This window comes from Thalia democratica, chromosome 2 (genome assembly GCF_965202585.1).
Source record: "Thalia democratica chromosome 2, ktThaDemo2.hap1.1, whole genome shotgun sequence".
Taxonomy (NCBI): Eukaryota; Metazoa; Chordata; class Thaliacea; order Salpida; family Salpidae; genus Thalia; species Thalia democratica.
This window is the reverse complement of record NC_139166.1, coordinates 48,526,238-48,547,296: the sequence shown is the minus strand read 5'-3', so window position 1 is coordinate 48,547,296 and position 21,059 is coordinate 48,526,238. Positions and strand designations below refer to the sequence as shown.

Sequence of the window (21,059 nt, the reverse complement as noted above, 5' to 3'; positions counted from 1 at the left end):
ATAAGCTACTATAAAATAATCAGTTATAAGTATTTGAGTATTTAAATCAACAGTTCTCTAAACTGGTCCAAACATGTAAAAACTGTAAAAAGCTAAACTAGAAAGGCAACTAGTGTTTTGTAAAAAAAAAAGTTATTTTTAAACAAGAAGTCTCTTTTTTACATCTTTAACTCACTTTTTGTTATTTACATTATATACAGTTTGTTGGGTTAACATACAACAAATAAAGCTAGATTAGATAAAGTTAACGTACTAAGTAACAAAGTTAAATATTTATACTAAAAAATAATATGAAAGTGTAAGAAGACTGAAAGTAAAAGTGTTTAATCTTGAACACTAATTTAGTATTAGCTAGGAGTCTTTATAACTACGTTAAAAAACAGTTTTGTACCACTTATTTTAAAGTATGAACAATATACATCACTATTAAACAATTTCCTCTAAATTTAATTTTTTTTTTACCGATATTTAACAACAAAAATAGACTATTAATTTTAGCTTATTTAGATAGGAAGCTGTAAACTAAAACACTTAATAACTTAAAAGACTAAAGCTATCTTGAAAGGTACCAACTTGAGCAGTGGGAAGCTTGATTTAAAAGCCAATCGAATATATAAATTATAAACAGGTAGACAAAATAAATTTTTATGTTTTAAGAACAACTTGTAAACACTTTTTCTTAAGACTAGTTACCATCATGAACTACATTGTTTTGGACTAAATGAAATTACTTCAGTCTCAATTGTAGCAATTAATTTTTATATTGTACGTTTATGTTACAATGTTATTAAAGGATTTAATTTCCTGAGGTAAGTTTTTCAGTAAGTATTAGTTTTTTTCTAATTGCTTGATTTTCTCTCTTTGAAAACAGTTTTCTGATGTGAAAAACAGTTTTTGTATCTTAAATAATTTTCGTTATTATATGGTGTGTAGATCAACGATCGGAAAGTCTTTTTATACACAAGTTTCTTTGACAATATTTATGGATTTCTTCTCAATGTATTCGAATTTCTTTAAAAATAAAGAGTTTTTTTTTAGGTAGTTGATGTTTAAAACAAACAAATGTTTTATTTCTTAAAATAACCTTATATAAAGAATAGTCCTTTCTTCTATTTGTATAAACAAAAACAATTTAAAAATAGTTAATTTGTCTTAGTTTTAATTGATTTAAAAAACAGTTAAAAAAGTTTTTGACTAAAAATATAAATAAAGAACAAGGTTGCCAGAAATAAAGAGTTTTGAAATAAATTTTGAAAAAATTACAAAAAGTAAACTAGAAAGCCAATTAATTAGTGTTTTGTAAAAAACAAGTTACTTTTTAAATAAGAAGTCTCATTTTTTCATCTTTAACTCACTTTGTTATGCACACTATATACAGTTTGTTGGGGTACAACAAATAAAGCTAGATTAAATAAAGTTAACGAACTTAGTAACAAAGTATTTAAATATTTCTATTAAAAATTAGTGCGAAAGTGACCATCAGTGCAAAAATGACTCTCCTTTAATTTTGATACCCGCCCCACCAATGAACACATTCAAGAAAAAATTCTTGAGTAAATAAAAAGATAATAGGAAATATCCTAAATCGAACAAATGACAAGTAACTAAGTTTTCTGGGTTTTATTTATGAACTAATCTATCAAAAAAACTCGGAATAAGTTCTTTTGTCAAATTCAGGGGTCAGCAGACTGCGACCAACGAAGGGTAAAAGCGTGGCCTGCGAACTTTTTTGGCCAACAAACTTTGCCTGTAATATTTCTTTTTAGCTCGAAAACACCATATGCAAAACAAATAAAAAGGAATTTTTTTATAAAAAATATTTTAAAATGTGATTTTATTTATATTTTTAAAACATAGCAGTGCTTATCAAATATTTATTTCATTACAACTATATTTAAAAATACTCTAATATCCAAGTTTTTACTAATGTTACAACATGCAATGAACTTTTTAAACAGGTTCCATATATTTTTAAAAACTCTGACTAGCTTACTAAAAAAATCCAATCCCATAATTTTTAGTAACAACAGTTGCTAAGGATAGTTGCAAATTAAAAGACTACGGTTATTTTCAATAACACTATTTTTTTCAAATAGCAGAAAAATGAGGTTTTTGCAAACATTAAAAAATAATTTTAACCTATTCATTTTATTAAACAGCTGCGAAGTACAAAAACTAACGAAAAAAATAGAAAGAGTATTTTTATTTAGACATTCACAATTTTACACAGACACATAATTACAAAAATTCAGAAATATTAAAAATGTGTACAAAATTTTGTTTACTCAAATGTCTAAACTTAAAAGCTACTATAAGAACATCAATAAGGTAGTAAGTAAAGTCTACTTTTTCGCAAATTTATTTTTTTGTAAAATCTGTAGTTTACTAGATTCGACAAAAAACACGAAAGAAGCTTAATGGTAAAAGGCACTTTAAAAACAACCAAAGTATATGATACTTTTTAAGGACTTTGTTCGCATATAGTTTTTATGGTATATAATATTTTTTTGTTCTCAATAAATACATAAAGTTATGATTGATCAAAGTTATTACTAAAAGTCATTCAAATATTTAAAAAGTAGCAAAAAAAACTGAGCCTTTAAGTTTTTAATTTTCATTACAAAAGAACTTTTTGAACAAAATCTATATATAAATGTGAACTATATTAATTTAAATAGTAAACTTAATATATTTTATGGTCAAAGTTATAAAGGGTTTAAAAAAAAGGTTTTAATAAAAAGAACAAAAACACTTTAAAAAAAATAAAATATAAAAGTAGGTAAAAAATAGCCTTCTATAAAATTAAGGAGAACTACCACTAATCAATGGTTTTAGTTGGTATTATTTTCTTCTTTGAATGCGTCCAAGTTTGAGTTGCTAGCATCTCCTAATTCTGCAAGAAGAATTGATAATTAGTTTCAGTAATGGAAGTTAATTCCTAGAAAACAATTTTTTATGAAGTTTTGTTATGAAGAAAGTCTCACCCTGATCGCTACAAGCGTGATTTCCGTTTGAAAGTTCAGTCTCATCAGTTTTTCCCTCGTTACTGCTTGCATTACCTGTAAATTTGGATTAAACATTAAAACTTAGATTCTTGTAAACAAACTAAAAATAATTTCAACACAAATAAAATTGACAGTAATTACTTGAACAATCTGAAATTTCGTTCATTTTTTCCAGTTCGTCCATTGTGACTTCTGCCCCTGGAAACACAAAAGTGTGCGAGCCATCGAAGAAAAACTTTCCACCTAATAATCAAGTGAACAAAATGAATTGGTAATAAATATAAAGGTACAAAATCGACAAAAAATTGATAGATTTTTACTTTTTTTAAGTTAAATTTTTATTAATATATATTTAATAGAGTTTTTACAAAAAAAATGTACATGCTAACAAAATTAAAGTGAATGTAGCAAAGAAATAAATACGGAGTATATTATAAATAACAAATTTAAGTATAAATACGGAGTTATTAGTACATAGATATAAAAAAAATTATGATTTTTTAATGTAACAATTTGATATATACTTAAATATCATATATAAAAAAACAAAAACTTCTACTTAGTATATCAAACGTTTACAAATATTAGTGGTTATGTATGCTAGAAAATATTTAAAAGAAACGAGTTAGTTGGATTCATACAAAATTAACTTAATAAGTTATCAATTTATATAATTTGTAAATACTCCGTAGAAATTTAGCACCTAACTTTTAAAAAAATTGTAAGTTTTCAATAAATTGATTACTTTTAAAATTATTGTTGTATTTAAAATATCTATTATACTGACGTAACCAGCTTAAGAGAATAACGGTAATAACTAATAAACTAACTAGGAAGCCGTTTGCTGAGCGAAATTCTCCACTTCTTAACTGCGGTGTAAGAGCAATCGCTATCATCAGAATCATCCATGTCGTCATCTAATTGTGACGTAGTCGGATTTTCATCACCATTAACACTGGGCTTGATATCATTTTGAGGGTAAATTGTTTCTTGGTTCGTTGAGTTACAACTGCTGTCAAGTGAGTTAACACCATTTTCGGTTGCAGTCAGAAATTTTTCTGGTTGAACATCAGTTTGTTTAATTTTAGGCTGATCTTCATAAATTTTAGCAGAAGTGTTTTCCACTTTAGTACCACATGCTTCAGTTATTTGATGAAGCTCTTCTTTTGTAGATGAAGTTGCACCTAGGTTTTCAGTTAATTTTTCTTCTTTTAACTTACACGGACTTTTTTCCGCAACTGAATCTGAATCATCATTTTTTGGTGCATTCTCTTCAGCTTGTAGAGGAACACTGTCAGGTTTGAAAATTTCTTCTGGAAGAAGGTCGTTTTCGTTAGAGATTTCTTCTAATCTTAAACAGTTGTAAAAATTTAAAGAGTCTTAGTAATTTCTTAATAATAGTTTGTTATAAAAAAATCACAAGCGCTTACAAGATGATATTACTGACAACTAAAATGAAATGACAAATAGTCTTTTTTTCTGTTTTCAGCAATCATTATGTCAAAATTTAAAATATATACACTTTGTAAATCAAAATTCCAAAATTTAAAGTTTGAAATATAGAATGAGCTTACTTCATAAGTGTAAAAGTGTTTAACCAGTTAAAACTATAATAAAATGGTTAAAAAAATACAAAAAAGTTAAATAAACAAATAATGAGTTCCCGTAAACTTTAAAGCTTTATACGCGTTACAACGTTGTCTGCAAATTATTAACTTAAACTAATCAGAAAAAATGAGCGCTGATTGAGAATTTTCAAAGTATTCAACAAAAATATGAATTGTAGTTAAAGTTTAAAAATAAACAACGAAAATACTTGTTGTTTTCATCATAAAGTGATTTAAATTCATCAAGTTCTAGTCGACGTGAAATCTCGTTTACTATGACATCACAGTCGCCAAGTAAGTTGATATCGAAGTTTTTATTCCTTAGTAGTTCCCTATTGATAAGAATTTGAGGCACCTCTGGTCCAATAGAATCTGCGAAAAAATATAAATTTCATAACATTTTTCTCAGAACATATTAAAAATTTTGACTAGTACCAATTTTTAGAATTACAAGTAATAATTAAATAGTGAACCTGGTATGGCTGCCACAGGGTGAACTTTAAGCGACGAACCGATGCAAATGAACAAGTCCACTTTCTCCTTATCTTCAGTCATGGATCGGTGAAAATCTTCGGGCAGGCCTTCTCCGAAAAACACGATGTCCGGTTTCATGACGCAGGCGGACGGGGACGGCTTGACCAAATCACGATTTTCGTTTTGAAGCGAACCGTTGGAAAGGTGAGGAGCGCTACTGGAAGATTCAGCAATGTTTCTGCTCTCTTCCACTTTGGCTGGCGGACAAATTTTACATCGCGGAATCACCTTAACATTTTCAATGTTCGTTTATACTTAATATAAAATGTATTAAATGGTTGAAACCAAAACTTCATGAAATTGATTTACAATTTTGTATAAAAAATAAACGTGGTTTATCGAATCTTTTTTAAAGATAGCTTTATTATAAACGAAATACAATGATGCTTCGTTCGCAGTTTTTAAATGATAAATTAGTGTTCAAGATTTTATGTATTTTCAATTAGCATTTTTAAATATTTGAAAATGGATCTTAAAAATTACCAGTTTTTAAGGAAAGTAAACTGTTTAATATGCAAAATAAAAAATAATAATCATAGAATGAGAACAGTATAAATCAAAAAAATATTATTGAATGTCAAAATCATTAAAAAAACATTCTTGTATTAGTTGACAAAAATAAGAAATAAATGATCTTTTGTTTTAGAGTAACCTACAAGTTTTGGAGTGTTATTAAAAGAAATATATCTAATTAAATTTTTCATAGTAATATCTGAAGACAAAATTAAAAATACTTAGGTATGTTTTTAAATAAAATAAGCAACTGGTATACAATTGTATTAGCACCTTTTGAAGTAAATTTTTAAGTCTTAATACTTGAAAATTAATTTTAAATCGTCTTAATGCTTGCTGGCTGTATCTTAAAACATTTATCCCATAAAATAATAGATAGAAAAAGCATACTGACTTCCTTGACCCTACACTAACTTAAATTAAATTTTTAAGTATGTCAAAATGCAGTTTACCTGATCAAACACTTCTTTTTTGATTTCATCCCCGCTTACTTGGTGCTTGCAAGTCGTGCAACTGGCAGTTTTGAATGAACCTAAACAATTTTTTTTATTTGACTATAATTTTTTTTAAACAAACAAGTTGTAACAAACCATGGCAATTCATCACTCGTTTGATTCCGGCAACTGTTTCTAAAGTGTCAATGTTCTGAGAGTAATTTCTTAACAGCCTGTTTGACTTTTCCAGTTGTGCAATAAACCTTTGAAAAATCCCATATGAAAAAATATTTAAAAGATCGAAGTAAAAAACATCGGTATAACAAATGTGATCACCTACTTGTAGAAAACTAACTTAACTTATATAGATAAGATATAAAAATACCTACTTTTAAGTCTAAATAAGTATAGTTATCAATAATTTAGGAATAAATAGATAAAAATTACTTTCTGTGAGCTCCATGTGCTTAAGAAATGTAAAGAAAACAACCACTTAAGAAGTTTTCATTACTTTAAGTTTAAGCTAATAAAGAAATTCACCATTTAAAATATGTTTGTAAAAATTAAACTTATAAAGCTTACCTATGACAACGGCTTGGAGTAAAGTTTCCTGGATACAATTCTTTGGCAAACTTGAAAAATGGATGCGGGTTTTCTCGGAAGAAATCAATATCAAACATATCCTGTTATAATGAATTAATTGTGTTTGTTTTTCTAACACCCACAAATTCTTTAAAAGGGAATTTAAGAGTTTTACGTTGAGAACAATCCTTGCTATAAATTTTACCAAAGCATTTATCATATCAGATATTATTAATCTTTAGAAATTTAATTTTATCTCTTACTCATTAAAACTTTATAAAAAATAGCTATAACAATAAACAGGAAACACAAACGTTTAACTTATAAATGGAAACTATGTATAACTTTTTTAATTTCAAACAACTGAATTTTAAGTTTAAACTAACACTTGGTTCGGTCAGCTCAGGAAAGTCGACGGCAAGCCTCGCGTAAAGTCCGTTTCTTGATCTGAAGTCTGGGATTCCGCATGAAACTGACACCTTTAGTTTAATTATTTTAGCTTAAACTAAAACTAAAGATTATTAGGGTACCTTGCCTCATGAAAAAAATAATGGACTAATACATCAAATATTTGTTTTTATAAAGGATTTAAAATATTTAGTGTAAAAAGTTAGCATTAGTAGAACTAACTATTTTTTGAGGCTAAACTATTGTATAAGTTTAATATAGTTGAAGAGTAAGAATCAAAGACCTCAACTCGCATCAAATGAAAAAAAAACTAAAAATTTACTGATTCACTATTTTTTTATAAATCAATGTTTGACTAAAATAAAAATAATGTTAATGAGGTCTTTAGTTATAATAATTGTCTTAAGACCTCATAAACATTATTTTTATTTTAGTCAAACATTGATTTATAAAAAAAATAGTGAAACAGTAATTTTGTAGTTTTATTAGACTTCCATTTGGATTAAGTTATAATATTTGTCTTAATCCAAATGGAATTCTAATATTACTCGAACAACAGTTTTTAATGACTTGTTAAAGTAAGTATGGGATCAATTAACGGCACTGCAACATTTGATTAGTCAGTTAACTTTTTTCTAAAAAAATTAATTAAAGCAGCACACTTAAATCTTAAAATTTTGCTTATTTACATACTACTGTAAAAAAATTCTCGAGGATTATCTAAAAATATAAATAAAAACTTCATTGAATATTCAAAAACACAACTCTTTAAATGCCTAACCGACTTACCCCAGCACCAGTTAGAACCACTATATTCTTTGACCTTTTAATGAGATCGATCGCTTGTTCCAGGGTATTTACATTGGGCAGTTTTTCACGAGGTTTTGGCACTGATGCCATTCTCAGCAGCTGTTAAAAATTGTTAAAACTTTAATTATAATATACTAATACTTACAAAAATATTTTTATTTTTATTAAATTATAAAATTAACGACAGTTTTTTACATTTTTTTCAGATATAAGATATTTCTATCTTATCTAGAAATATCTCACATAATCATAGAAAAGCTTTAGTCATTTATGCAGCATATTTTAAGCAATCTCAGCTTTTTCATCGAGAGACTTTTAAAAAGAAGAGAGTTACTGTAGAAGCTATACTATATGAAGCCGAAAGCGGCTTGAAAGTGGCGCAGTTTTATGAATATTCTTGTGTAGAGTTTTAAAACCTTCAGTGCAGTTTTTGAATATTCTTGAGTAGAATATTAAAACTCCCGTCGTAGTTAAGCGTCGCAGCTTTTTGTTTGAGGCGAGAGCGCTTTGCATTTGCAAGTTCGCTTTTCGTTCGGGCTGACTATCATTGTAGGCAATAATAGTTACAATTAAAGCAAACGCTCTTTTGTTTTAGCAGGCATTTTTTTAGATTCTTTATAAACAAGATTTCACTGTTTATTTTTTGGAATCGTTTATTGTTTGACTTAGTAACAAACGAGACCAAGAGAATCGTTTACCAGAACGTGTTTCGGTCTAGTTGTGAACACTTAGATTGTAGTTTAGCTATTATACGCGTTCAGCTTACGCTGTTTTGGCGACTGTTACTCAGCATTGCACTTATATTGTAGTCCACTGACTTCAGTAAACCGCTGCGAAACGAAGGCAAGTGTATCTCAATACAATTTTCGGCTTTTGTAGATCGCTCACAACCGTTTTTTCGAGCTTCTACAGAGAGTCAATTGACCCCTGTAAAAATCGCCGAAAAAATAAAAGCAAGTATATATTGGTTTGTATCTATTCCAGCTTTCGTTGTTTGTTTGAAAACTATTTCTTGAGTAGAAACTTCTATTGTAGTTCAACCAAAGCGGACTTTTAGACGTTTTACATGCTTCCGGTCCTAGCTTGCTCTAACTTAAGTAAGAATTGCTGAGAACTGAAAACAAACGCTATCACATCTAGTAAAAGCTGCCCTTCAAACAAACCGGCGGGCTCTGACTTGCACGTTTGTCAGTGGTATTTTTATCGCTTTATAGTTAATAGTAAAATAAATTTTGAGTACTGAATCTATATTTTTAGTATTATCAGTAGAACGTAGTTAAGTAAATTACATATTGTTAATATTAGTGTATCGTATTTTACTCTCTATAAAGATTATATAGAATGTTATAAGTTAAATTTACTAAGACTAAATTAAAGATTTACTATCTAGTCTGTATTAAGATTACATATCAGGTTATATATTAGAATCAGTATAGACTAGGTTAAATAAGTACTATATGGCTTATGTCAAAAGTTATATTAATCGTTACATTAAATTACATCTTAAGACCACTAGTAAAATTTAAATAACCGCTGTCTAGTTTATTCACTAATAAGATATGTAACTTTTACTAAGCTATGAGTACTACTAGTAAAAAACAAGGACACTTTCGGCATCTAGCCTTACAAAGCTAAATTCTAAGCACGCTACGCGTGCCCAATTGGCCGAAAAGACGCCAGGTATTACTAGGTATACTCGTAAAAGTAATCCTAAGCTTGACACAATTTCTGACCAACACAATGAGTTATCAGACGATACTGTAATAGCAGCGATTATAATATTATTATTATTTATATCAGGGCTGCCATAAATTTTTGGCAATTTTTCTCCAGGTTTTTAAAACTTCCTCCAGGTTATTTAAATTACACGTTTTTGGGTCTATTTTTAGTTTAAAACTAAGTTTAAGGTAAAAAAATGTGTTAAATAGTATAACAACATTAAAAAGATACTGTAAAACTATTTTAAATGTGTCTTCTAATAAATAATTAAATTGATTATGACAAAAAAGTTTGATCTATATGATACATTTTTTGTGTCGAATCAAAATTTTACTAATTAAAATCTAAAAAATTGTTTAAAATTCAAGTTTTTTCCAGGTTTTTTAGCCAAAATTCTCAAATTCCAGGTTTTTTTCCAGGATTCCAGGTTTTTTGGCAACCCTGTTATATTAATATTCTTTTTATAAAAATTTGCACATTTGATTGAAGATCAAGTTTTATTTTACTTTGGAATATATAACTTTTATACAAAAATTTTTAGGCAATTTTGTACTTTTAGAACAATTTTTGTAAACTTTTTCTTAAATAACATCTGCAAAAAAATAAAGCGGTCATTTGTTTTTAAAAAACATACTTAATAGTATTTGAAATTAATAAATTATATTTTGAACCGCAAAAAAATACAATATTTTTCTGTGATTTTGTTTTTTAAATTAAAAATTTGAAAACAAAACGAATTTTAAATAACAAAAAGTAGTTGAATATAACTTGAACAAGACATTTTTAATAGTATGCAGTAGTTATAACTATTTAGTTAAAAAAATGTCATTTCTTTTCGTAATATGTATTTTATTTAAACATTGCAACTTAAAATAAATTTTACATAAACTATAGTCATAAAAATACATACCATTCATTAATAAGGCAACGAGTAAGTTAAACAAAGTTTATAACCTTTGTTTTTTAATTTGGTGTGCACAAACATTTTATTTACTGAGCAGGGATATTTTTCCATTTTAAGCATCATTTGTAATAAAGAAGCAAAAAATAAGTGAATAGAACCTAGGTTAATAATTACCTTATAAAAACAATTATATCTAAATATCCTTGGAAGTTTATCAACTATATATAATTAGTTTATGGGCATAGGGGAGTATGCACCTTTTTTTAAATTTGTTCCTGTCTTCTACATAATAAATTAAGCTACTAGTTACTTTTTACCTGGTAAAAATCAAAGAACCTTTTAAGATATAAGCGATCAACGTTAGGAGTTTAAATAAGTTTTTTTATAAAAGCCGCAAACTAAAACGGAGAAATAAGACTATTTAACTAAAAAAATATCTTCTCCCTCAGTTTTTGAGAAATTGTTTTAAAACTTTTTTGGAGTATTTTTAAATAAATTCTAAACAAGTTGTAGAAAAAATATTTTTTAATTTTCGAAGTTTTTTTATAAAAACAAACAAAAACGATTTTCTTTTAAAATTTTTTTATGGCTTTTTTTAAAGTCTGCTTCTTACAGCTTTTTTGTAATATTGAAAAAAACAATTTCTGAAAATTTGAATTAAATTGCTTTTAAAATGAAGAAGGATATAGAATTTTAGTGAATTTTTCAAAGTTCCAAGAAAATCAGCCTTGAAAATGTTTGAATCCATACAATTAGTATTGATATTTTTTTATACTGTTATATCTCGAAAATTAATTAATATTATTTTTATCCTATAAAATATACCTTATAGTATATACTTTAAGCTTTCAGATAAAAGCTAATGTTAATTAAAAAGAAAAGAAAAAAGGAAAAAAGAAAATGGATACCTTTATGCCCTTAAATTTATTTTTATATTCATATTTTATATTAGTACAGATAAATTAAGCACAAAAGTTAATAAATATATAATATATAAAACTTATTATACTATTATGTATAAAATTAGAGTATAATGATATATAAAAATATATAAAATACAAATATATAACATTTTACAAAACTATATTTGTATTTTATAATTAAATATACACTGGATACATTATATATATATATAAATTATATACTTTATTTAAAATGAAAATTCCAAAAAAAAAGAACAATTGTTTCATATAGTTATTGCTACAATCATCAGCAGTCTAAATTAGAAATAAAGACTGAAATTTACATTATAGAAGTAATAATATATATATAATGTATATAACTCACAAATTTAACACATTGGTAAGGGTCTGCATCATCTGGTATATGTACATCTGGATAAAGATTTCTTATCAAACCTTTAAGGTCAGCATTCTGAGTATACTGATTTATTATGAAAGTCCTTTCGGCTTCTATAAAAAATAAACTCCTAACTTTAAGTATATTTTTTGAATAGGAAGTTATGACAAACATTAAAAAATGATTATCTGTAAGCGAAAATAAAGCATTGGTATTATTTCAAAATCATTGTTTTTCTTAAAAAATAGAAAAAATCACTTTTTTCTTTTAAATAAAATTTTTGTTATTTAATTGTTTAGTATTTTCTACTACAAACGTCTTGTTTACACATGTATCCATATTATAGCTATTATGTAATAATCATTTAGAAAACATTATTTATTTTTTATAACCTTCATACTTATTTTAGATGTCTGTTAACTAAAAAAAGATCTTTCATTTATAAATACAAAATTGCAAACATTTAAATTATTATAAAAATATGAATTCCTAATAAACAAACACTAGTTCTACAGTAGTTTTTTTTTTCAATACAAATAACATGTGTAGAAAATTAGTTTGCTATAATGTGTGCACATAAGTATTGAAGTGTACAATAAAAAAGTATACTTATATTAAAACTAATGGACAAAGCTTTTAGTGAATGCATAAAAAAATTTAAGTACATTTTATCTTCTGTATGTTTCAACTCTAATTTATGTTAGTTTCTATCAAATTTATATGTTAAAAGAAAAATTAAACTAATAAGCTTTGAAATCTATAATATATTTTTACAAACTTACCATTATCATTTACCCAGTCCAATTCTGAGTGCTTATGTGCATCACACCTGTCTTGGTTTTGTTCCTGATTATGATCCCTGTGTTTGGTAGAATATAAGTTTTTGTAATTTACTAAAGAAATAAAACAACATATACCTGTCCATGAGATTGCATATAAGTAGTTAGGTTAACTATTAATTAACTAAGAAAATTACCAAATTGAAAGAACTAAAGTTAAAACAGCAAAAAGTATAACTAATTTTCTAAATCCAATAAAATAGGAAAGCATTTAAGAAGTTTTTGGAGCTAAAACTTCTTTTACACTCTTATATTAATTGTGACCAGTTAATTACTTATTAAAATTTACTAAAACAAATATAAATAAATAAACTCTATATAACTAAGTTTTTATTCTTTTAAGAGATATTTTTAAACAAACAAAAACAAAGCAAATTATAATTAAGTGTTATCAAAATTTATTAAACTTTCCACAAAAGGCATAAAAATAACTAACTTTTTTGAAAAATTTAAACCAGAGCTCATTATTGGTAAAAACGTTTGAACTTTTTTTATAAACTTTTTACATGTACAATATAAGCCGTGGGTAAGGACTTAATGTTTGTATAATTTATATTGCTTTCTTGAATAACATAAAGTAAATATTTTCTCGAAAAATTTGAATTACTAGGTGGTAAAACTATTAAACATTAATTAAAATCATACATAAGTACAAAGTACAAAGTATCATAAATAGTATTAGATTAGGTGTAAAAAAGTAGAAATTTTTTAAAATACAACAAGCAACACTGTATGTATAGATTCAAATATCAATATAAATGTATATTGTATATAGTTGTTGTCAGTGATTTTATAATTTAAAATACTTTAAAATATATAACCAAATAATTAGAAAATATACCTTTCTATGTTTGAGCTGGAACTTTCTTCCTCAAGATTTGTAGAGCTAGTTAAACTTTGACTCTGGTTTGTACAAGGTTCTATAAAGTTTTTAAGAGTGTTTTAATAATCAACTGTTACAAATAAACTTTTCAAATCACAAATAAACTATTTTCTTGAAATCCTAATTGTTAAGTGTGAAAAAAACACAATAACAAAATAAACATTTACAACACTAGAATTGAAACATCATTATTGTAAAACAGACCTTAGAACTTTGCTTAATACATTGTACAATATTATACTAAAAAAAAATTTAATGCTTGAAAATCTAAATTAGTGCAGAAACGGATATATAGTTTTTAAGAGGTTGAAATTGAAACTTATTTGTAAAGAACATTTTTGATAATGTAAATCAAGTAACAAATATGTCACAAAACTTTTTTTTTATATACTACTCTAAAGTATAGGTGAAATTATTCAACATTGATTATGAAATTCTTAAGTTAAAATAAATTGTTTTAAATACTCAACAACATAAAAAACTTACCCTCTTCAGACAATTTTCTTCGTTTTGCAGGTATTTCTTCAGGATTAACTGCTAAATGATCTGAGTTCATAATCTTCAGTTTAATTGTTTAATAAAATAACTTGTTTAATTTCAAAGTCTGTGTTTTATTTTTTTATATTAAGATATAAGTATCATTTTACTTTAAGTATTATTTTTTAAGATCACAAAACAATAATAGACTATAATAGTACATTTACTAACTTGCCAAGGTTTTAATTCTAGATTATAAACAAAACATTTAAACACAAAATTATTTTCCTATTAATCTAAACAAATTCCTATACTTTTCTAATTATAAACAATTTAATGTTTACTCATATGGATACAAGAATAAGCTTTATATATTTTAGACACAATACCAAGTTGCTCCTCTCTGAGATAAAAAACTAACTTGAGTGACTATAAACTACTCTTAGTCAGCCTGAAATTATTTATAAGTTTTTTAAAAAATTGTGCTTATAGTGCATATTTTTAGCAAGTGTATATATAATACTAGTGCACACCAAAACATTTGATACAAAAAATATGTTATATATGCAAAATCAGTTTTGTTTTGTTTTTCATAGTTATGAAATAGTTTTAATACATCATTTGAAAGGCTTTTTCTATTTTTTAAATACTATTGTTTAACATTTTTCAGTTATATTAAGGCAGCTTCTCATTTTTTTTAAATTTAATTTTTTTATTTTTATTTATTTTAAAAATGTAACCAATTAAATTTACTAGCCTTATATACGGTTGCCACCAGAGTTGTCAAAATACTAATAGTTGTTATGCCAATTGAGCATAGAAGTGTATAATATTTTGTTTGTTTAAAGTTAATAATTTTACACTCTAGTAAAATAAGCAGTTTGTTTTCACAGCAAAGTTGCCACCCTTTGAGTCAGAAAACTGCCCTAAATGAGGAGTTTTTTGAACCTTTTTTGAAAACTCTGGTGTTTTGTCAACTTATCAAAATCAATAAAAATCCACTTCTTAAGCAAATTTGTTTAGAAAATAAGAACATATTGAAACAATACCTTACTCAAGGTCTAGATAAAAACCAGCCTGAAATCTTAAGAAATCTTAAAAAAATCTTAAGTTTATAAAGTAAAAAAACTAAACTGAGCTGAGCAGTGCTGAGTTTTTTTTTTAACTAGACTGATTTCAGGGTTTCCACTCTTTGAGTCAAAAAAAAAACTGCCCTGAGAAACCTAAATTGTACTGAGTAACCAAGAACTGTCCTGACTGTTTCACTGACTTGAGTTTTATTTCAAATCTTTAAAGAATTACAACTTTTCAACATCATGAAAAATTAAGTTCTTTAACTTAATTGGTTATAAAAACATGTTGAATCTAAATCAACTAAATTTCACTCAAAATCCAAAAAAAAACTGGCCTGAGATTTTCAGAAACTATAAAACTATCATGAGTCAACCTAAGATTTTCAACATATTTCAAGTTATCCTGATTCCTGGGTATGTGGCAACCTGGTGAGTTATCCAGACTCATCCTGAAATTTAAAAAAATTTCAAACTGTCCTGAGTATCTTGAACATGTGGCAACCTTAATATGTTCACAAAAAAAATTAATTATATTAATACAAATATTTAAGTTTTTAAACACAACGTTTCTTTAGTAATATTTTAATTTGTTTTTATTTTTGAATAAAAATAAATGCATCTTTTTTTTAAACATATAAATAGTTAATACATAAGTTGAAGAACTGTATGAATTAGTGCTAAATACTAAAGAGCTTAATTATTAAGATTCATAATTGTCACTCAGCTGACACTGTTTCACCTAAAAGGATCTTCAGAGCTCTAAGTAAAACTTTTACTTATTTAAAGGTCTAAAGATTGTTTGAGGTGAAACAGTGTCAGCTGAGTGACAAATGTTAAATAAAATTTTGATAATTAGTCAACATGAGATTTATTTTTAAAGTTAAAGTTTTATTAAAATTTTAAGTCTTCCCAATTTATTTTTATAACCACCACCTTGTCAGAAATTTTAAAACTTATTTCCCCCTTTCATTTGATATTACTCCTTTACTATTCAATTACACACTTATATTTTTCCCTTACTAGCCTCCTGCAGGATTGCCACTCTTTGGGTCAAAAATTTTTCCCTGAGTGACCTTAAACTTCCCTGAGTAACCTTAAACTTCCCTGAGTTTTCCTGAGTTTTTTCAAATCCTTAAAATTCTTATTATTTAACAAAAAAAAATGTTAATTCTAAGATTATTGAAGAACTGGCCACAAGGCTTAAACATTTCTAAATAAGCACTTAAAAATAAATAAAATTAACTGTTTTGAACAAAATTTTGAAACTGGATTAACTAAATCTCATTCTAGATCTAGTAAAAAAAATTCCCTGAGATTTCTTTTTAAATCTTAAAATTTCCCTGAAATTTTTAGAAAAAATCAAAACTGCGCTAAGTTTCCCTGAGTTAAAAAAAAGAATATAAATTCCCTGAGTTTCCCTGAGTTCTTTCCCTAAGACTTTTAAAACTTGAAAATTCCCTGAATTCCCAGAGTGTGTGGCAACCCTGCTCCTGATAGCAAAAATAGGTCAACAGGGGTTAATGTCTTCAACTTTTGGAAACCTTTAATCATTTTTGATGAAAAGTATAGCTGAAACTACAAAATCAACTTTTTAACATACAGGGTGGCTACTGCTTTTAGAGAAATTTCTTGCAGGTTTTTGAAAGAACACATTTTCAAGTTTATTTTTAGTTTAGAATTAAGTTTAAGGTAAAAACTGTGTTAAATAGTTTAAAAACATTTAAAAGATACTATAAAGCTACTTCAAGTGTGTTTTAATAAAAAAAATTTGATGATGATGAAACTTTATTTATATGGTAGATTTTTTGTGTTAAATCAAAATTTTTTTACTTAACATGTAAAAATTGTTTAAAATTTAAGTTTTTTTCAGGTTTTTTAGCCTTAATTATTAAATTCCAGGGTTTTCCAAGTTTTTGGAAACCCTGAGAAAAACAATCAGATTAAGCAAATATTGCACAAATTATATGGTTTTTCAAAGGTGTACATATAAAAATTCTTTCAAGTACCAGGTTTTTTCATGCTTTTGTTAAAAATTTCTGATTAAGTTCTTGTTTTTAAAATTATGAAAATCCAAGTTTATGTTTGCCAAACTAAAATATAAAATTCCTGATTTTTCTAGGTGTTTGCAGATTTTTAAGTAAAATGGCCACCCAGTTGGTGGAAATCCACTTTTTTTTAATTTTATGTTAGACAGGGTTGCCACTGGTTTTTGGCAAATTTTCTCCAGGTTTTCAAAATCTCTTCCAGGTTTTTGAAGTTGATGTTTTTGGGTCTGTTTTTAGTTTAAAATTAAGTTTAAGGTAAGAAAAATGTGTAAAATAGTAACAAAACATTGAAAAAATATTGTAAAGCTACTTTAAATGTGTTTTATAATAAAAAAAACTTTGATAATCACAACAATTTTTTATCTGTATGATATATTTTTTGTCTCAAATCAAATTTCATTACTTTACATGTAAAAATTATTTAAAACTTCAGGCTTTTAAGCCTAACTTTTCAATAAACCAGGTATTGCTGAAACCCACTAAGCTGAAGTTTGAATAATATATAAATACACAATATATACAATATATATCTGTCTTGTTTATCTTGGATGCCAAACCTTTATTTTACATTCTATCGTGTTGATACTTTGCAATTATGTTCTGATAAGCTGTCTTAAAACTGTTAAGTTGCAAATAAAATAAACTAATATTAAGGTCATATTAAATATAAAGATGATTGTTGTGTTCAAGATAAAGAAGACAGATATATATTGTTCAAACTTCAGCTTAGTTTGCAACCCTGGTTAAAACCTTTAAACATAAAATAAAGTTATTTTAATTAAAGTTAAAATTTAAAAATAATACAGCAAAAATCTAAACAAACAAATATAGAAAAATGTTAAGTGTGCTGGAATATTTTTACATAAAATCAACAGTAATTTTAAATTATAGACATAAAACCTTACTTTTTGTTAGACTTGCATGTTCTGTTTATCTAATGATAAAACTTATTACATCTAATATACTTAATTTGATTTTCTTATTCAATTTTATTTGCAGCTCTTTCATTTTATTTAATTTAACTTTTACAATAATGTGCTCACTACAACCCCTAGGCCACCAAGCCACACAAATAGTTTTGTTTTTAATTTTGTTATTTAGAATACTTTTTTTTCTAAAACAATATTTAAAACTATCATATGTATATATATATATATATATATATATATATATATATACATATGATAGTTTTTATATAATTATATATATATACATATTTGTATTAAATATTCTGTAAAAATTTAAATTGCATAAGCGTACCTGTTAGTTTGAATAGACAAAAATTAAAACTACTTAAATTTTATTTCAACAGGCTTTGTTTACTTTTTGTGTAATATAGTAATTTTATATAAATATATAGTATGAAACATTTTGGCTAAACATAAAATTAAGTTTTACCCAGAGTTGAACCTTAATCATTATATAGCATGTAAATTTAATTTTAAGCTTATTATTTTTTATAAGGTACTAAACAAACATTTAAAATAAATAAATCAATTTATTTATTTTTCTTATTTTGATTTTAGCCTTAAAAACTTATCTCACCTACCTTGAGACTTAAGAGTAAGTCAACCCAGAACAGAGTTGCTAGAATTCTGATGTTGCTATACTGAATATACAATAAATACTTCATAAACTTTATTTTTTAATTTAAAATTTCACGCTTGATTAATTAAGGGACCATCTGCTTATTTAATCTGTCTACTAATCTCCACAGCATCAAAAGTATTTAACTTTGTAAATATATTTGATTTAAAATCTGATCAAACATGATATCGTTTGTTAAGTATTCAGAAATATTATTTTTTTGGCAACTCTGTTTGACAGTTCTTAATTGGAAAAAAATTCGGACGAATAATTTTAAACGTAACTTTGTAGTAGCTTTAAGCAATTACAACCGGAATACTAGACAAATATAAAGCAAATTATCTTAAACCTCTTACTTAACCTAAACAAGTTTCTGTTAAAGTATTTAAACGTTTCTTTTCAGTTAAAACAGCTTGCTTTTATTATAGATTTAATAAAAAATATTTTTCGGAAATGTTTTAAATTATTAGTTTATACAGGTTAATATTTGTTTAGCACTTTACTTTAAAAAAATAGTTATTTATTTTAAACAGTATTTTTCAAACAAGTTTATTCTTAAAATAAAATGAATTAAAATAAAAAAAGTTAAGTTTTTTTGATTCGCCTGGTGCGAAGCAGTATTTTAAAATAAATATTTCTTTATAAACTTGTTTATATTTAATTTTGTTGTATATCCTTAACTTGGAGTACTAAATTAAAACCTAAAAATTTAACTTATTTTTTTGCTGCAAAAGAATAACTAAAATAGTAAAAAAAACTTTAAATTCAGCTATTTTCATTTTTTAATTCATTGCTAACAGATAGTTTATTGGTTTTAATTGAGACATGTTTATTGAAAAACTGCTTGGAATTGGGTCACTGTTATTAAATTAGTTTTAGAATTTAGTAATTTGTTTACATATTGAGTAAAAGAAAACTGTTAAATTCCTAAATGTATTTTTTATTACATTTAGTCTACATTTAATAATTGTTAAAGTTTATAGTTTTTAAAAATGTTATTGTAACCGAAAAAAGAAGTATTCTAATAGTTTTAACATTTTTATAAATACCTAAAAAAATAAACAAAACTTCTAACTAAAGTATATTAATAAAACTCAATATTTCTAGATAAAGCTTCCACTTTAATAACCACCTCAAAATTTTAACAGGTCAAATAAAAAATTGTATAAATACAATGTTTTTGGATAAAAAATATGTTTTTAAACTGCTATTAAATTAAATCGACAAACTAAAAGTATTACAGAACGAATAATTGTATTTATTTTTTGAAATAAAAAAAATCTAAAGTTTTTGTTAATTTCAGATAATGACAACTTAATATTTAATGTTAGTATTTCAATTAAATTTTTTCAATATGTCCTTTTACTAAATTTATCATTAATCGTTTTTATTTTAACGACGTAAATTTAACTAAAAAATAACTCACTCTATTTAAGTCGTAAATTTTGATTTTCTTTTTAAACTATTTATCTAATAATTATTTTTAGGAAAATAATCAACAAAAACATCAAAGATCTATTGTTTTAAATAAATACTTTATAATAATTTAACTTGTTTTAAATTAAACAATTTAAAGTTCTCGACTTAAATATCTTTAAGAAGATTTATATTTAATATTTATTTTAAGAGTTTATTACTAACAAAACAATGTTTCACTCCTATACTTGCATACAGGAGATCTCATATACTTACATGGAGGAGATGTAAGTATATGAGATCTCCTGTATGCAAGTATAGGAGTGAAACATTGTTTTGTTAGTAATAAACTGTTAAAATAAATATTGGATATGGATACTTTATGACAGAATATCACAACAACTAATTTAAAAATTATGTGTACTTCATCATTAATAGATAGTATTTAACGCGTATTTAACTATTTTAAGAAAACACCTTTAATTTATCATTAATTGTTTTTATTTTAACGACGTAAATATAACTAAAAATAACTCACTCTAATTAAGTCGTAAAATTTTACTTTCTTTTGTAAACTTTTTATCTAATAATTATTTTTTAGAAAAAAAATCAACAAAAACATCAAAAATCTATTGTTTTAAGATAAATAGTTTATGACAAAATATCACAACAACTAATTTAAAAGTTATGTGTACTTCATCATTTATATATAGTATTTTACGCGTATTTAACTGTTTTAAGAGAATACCTTTGAAAAAATATTTTTGTTATTACTCTAATCAAATTAATTAATCTAAACATAATACAGCATATTAGAATTCAAAGCGTATTGAGTAGTAATAATATTTTTTTTTCCTTTTAGACGAGATAAACCGTATGTGTTTCCTAAAATCTAACAGTCATAACATTTTTGTACATCTCACT

General features: G+C 25.3%; 1 protein-coding gene across 1 annotated transcript; it reads right to left on the bottom strand.

The window, feature by feature from the left end:
* Positions 1-2,194: 2,194 nt before the first annotated feature.
* On the bottom strand, positions 2,195-14,143 carry LOC145849834 (NAD-dependent protein deacetylase sirtuin-1-like). The gene is made up of 15 exons (XM_082954909.1): positions 14,024-14,143; positions 13,496-13,574; positions 12,598-12,674; positions 11,804-11,928; positions 7,873-7,992; positions 7,062-7,154; positions 6,676-6,776; positions 6,250-6,356; positions 6,112-6,191; positions 5,086-5,374; positions 4,822-4,984; positions 3,836-4,356; positions 3,147-3,248; positions 2,985-3,059; positions 2,195-2,893 (listed from the first exon to the last, which is right to left on the bottom strand). Exons 1-15 carry the CDS (start codon positions 14,091-14,093, stop codon positions 2,832-2,834), a joined length of 2,064 nt encoding a protein of 687 aa, XP_082811035.1. The 5' UTR covers positions 14,094-14,143; the 3' UTR covers positions 2,195-2,831.
* Positions 14,144-21,059: the final 6,916 nt, after the last annotated feature.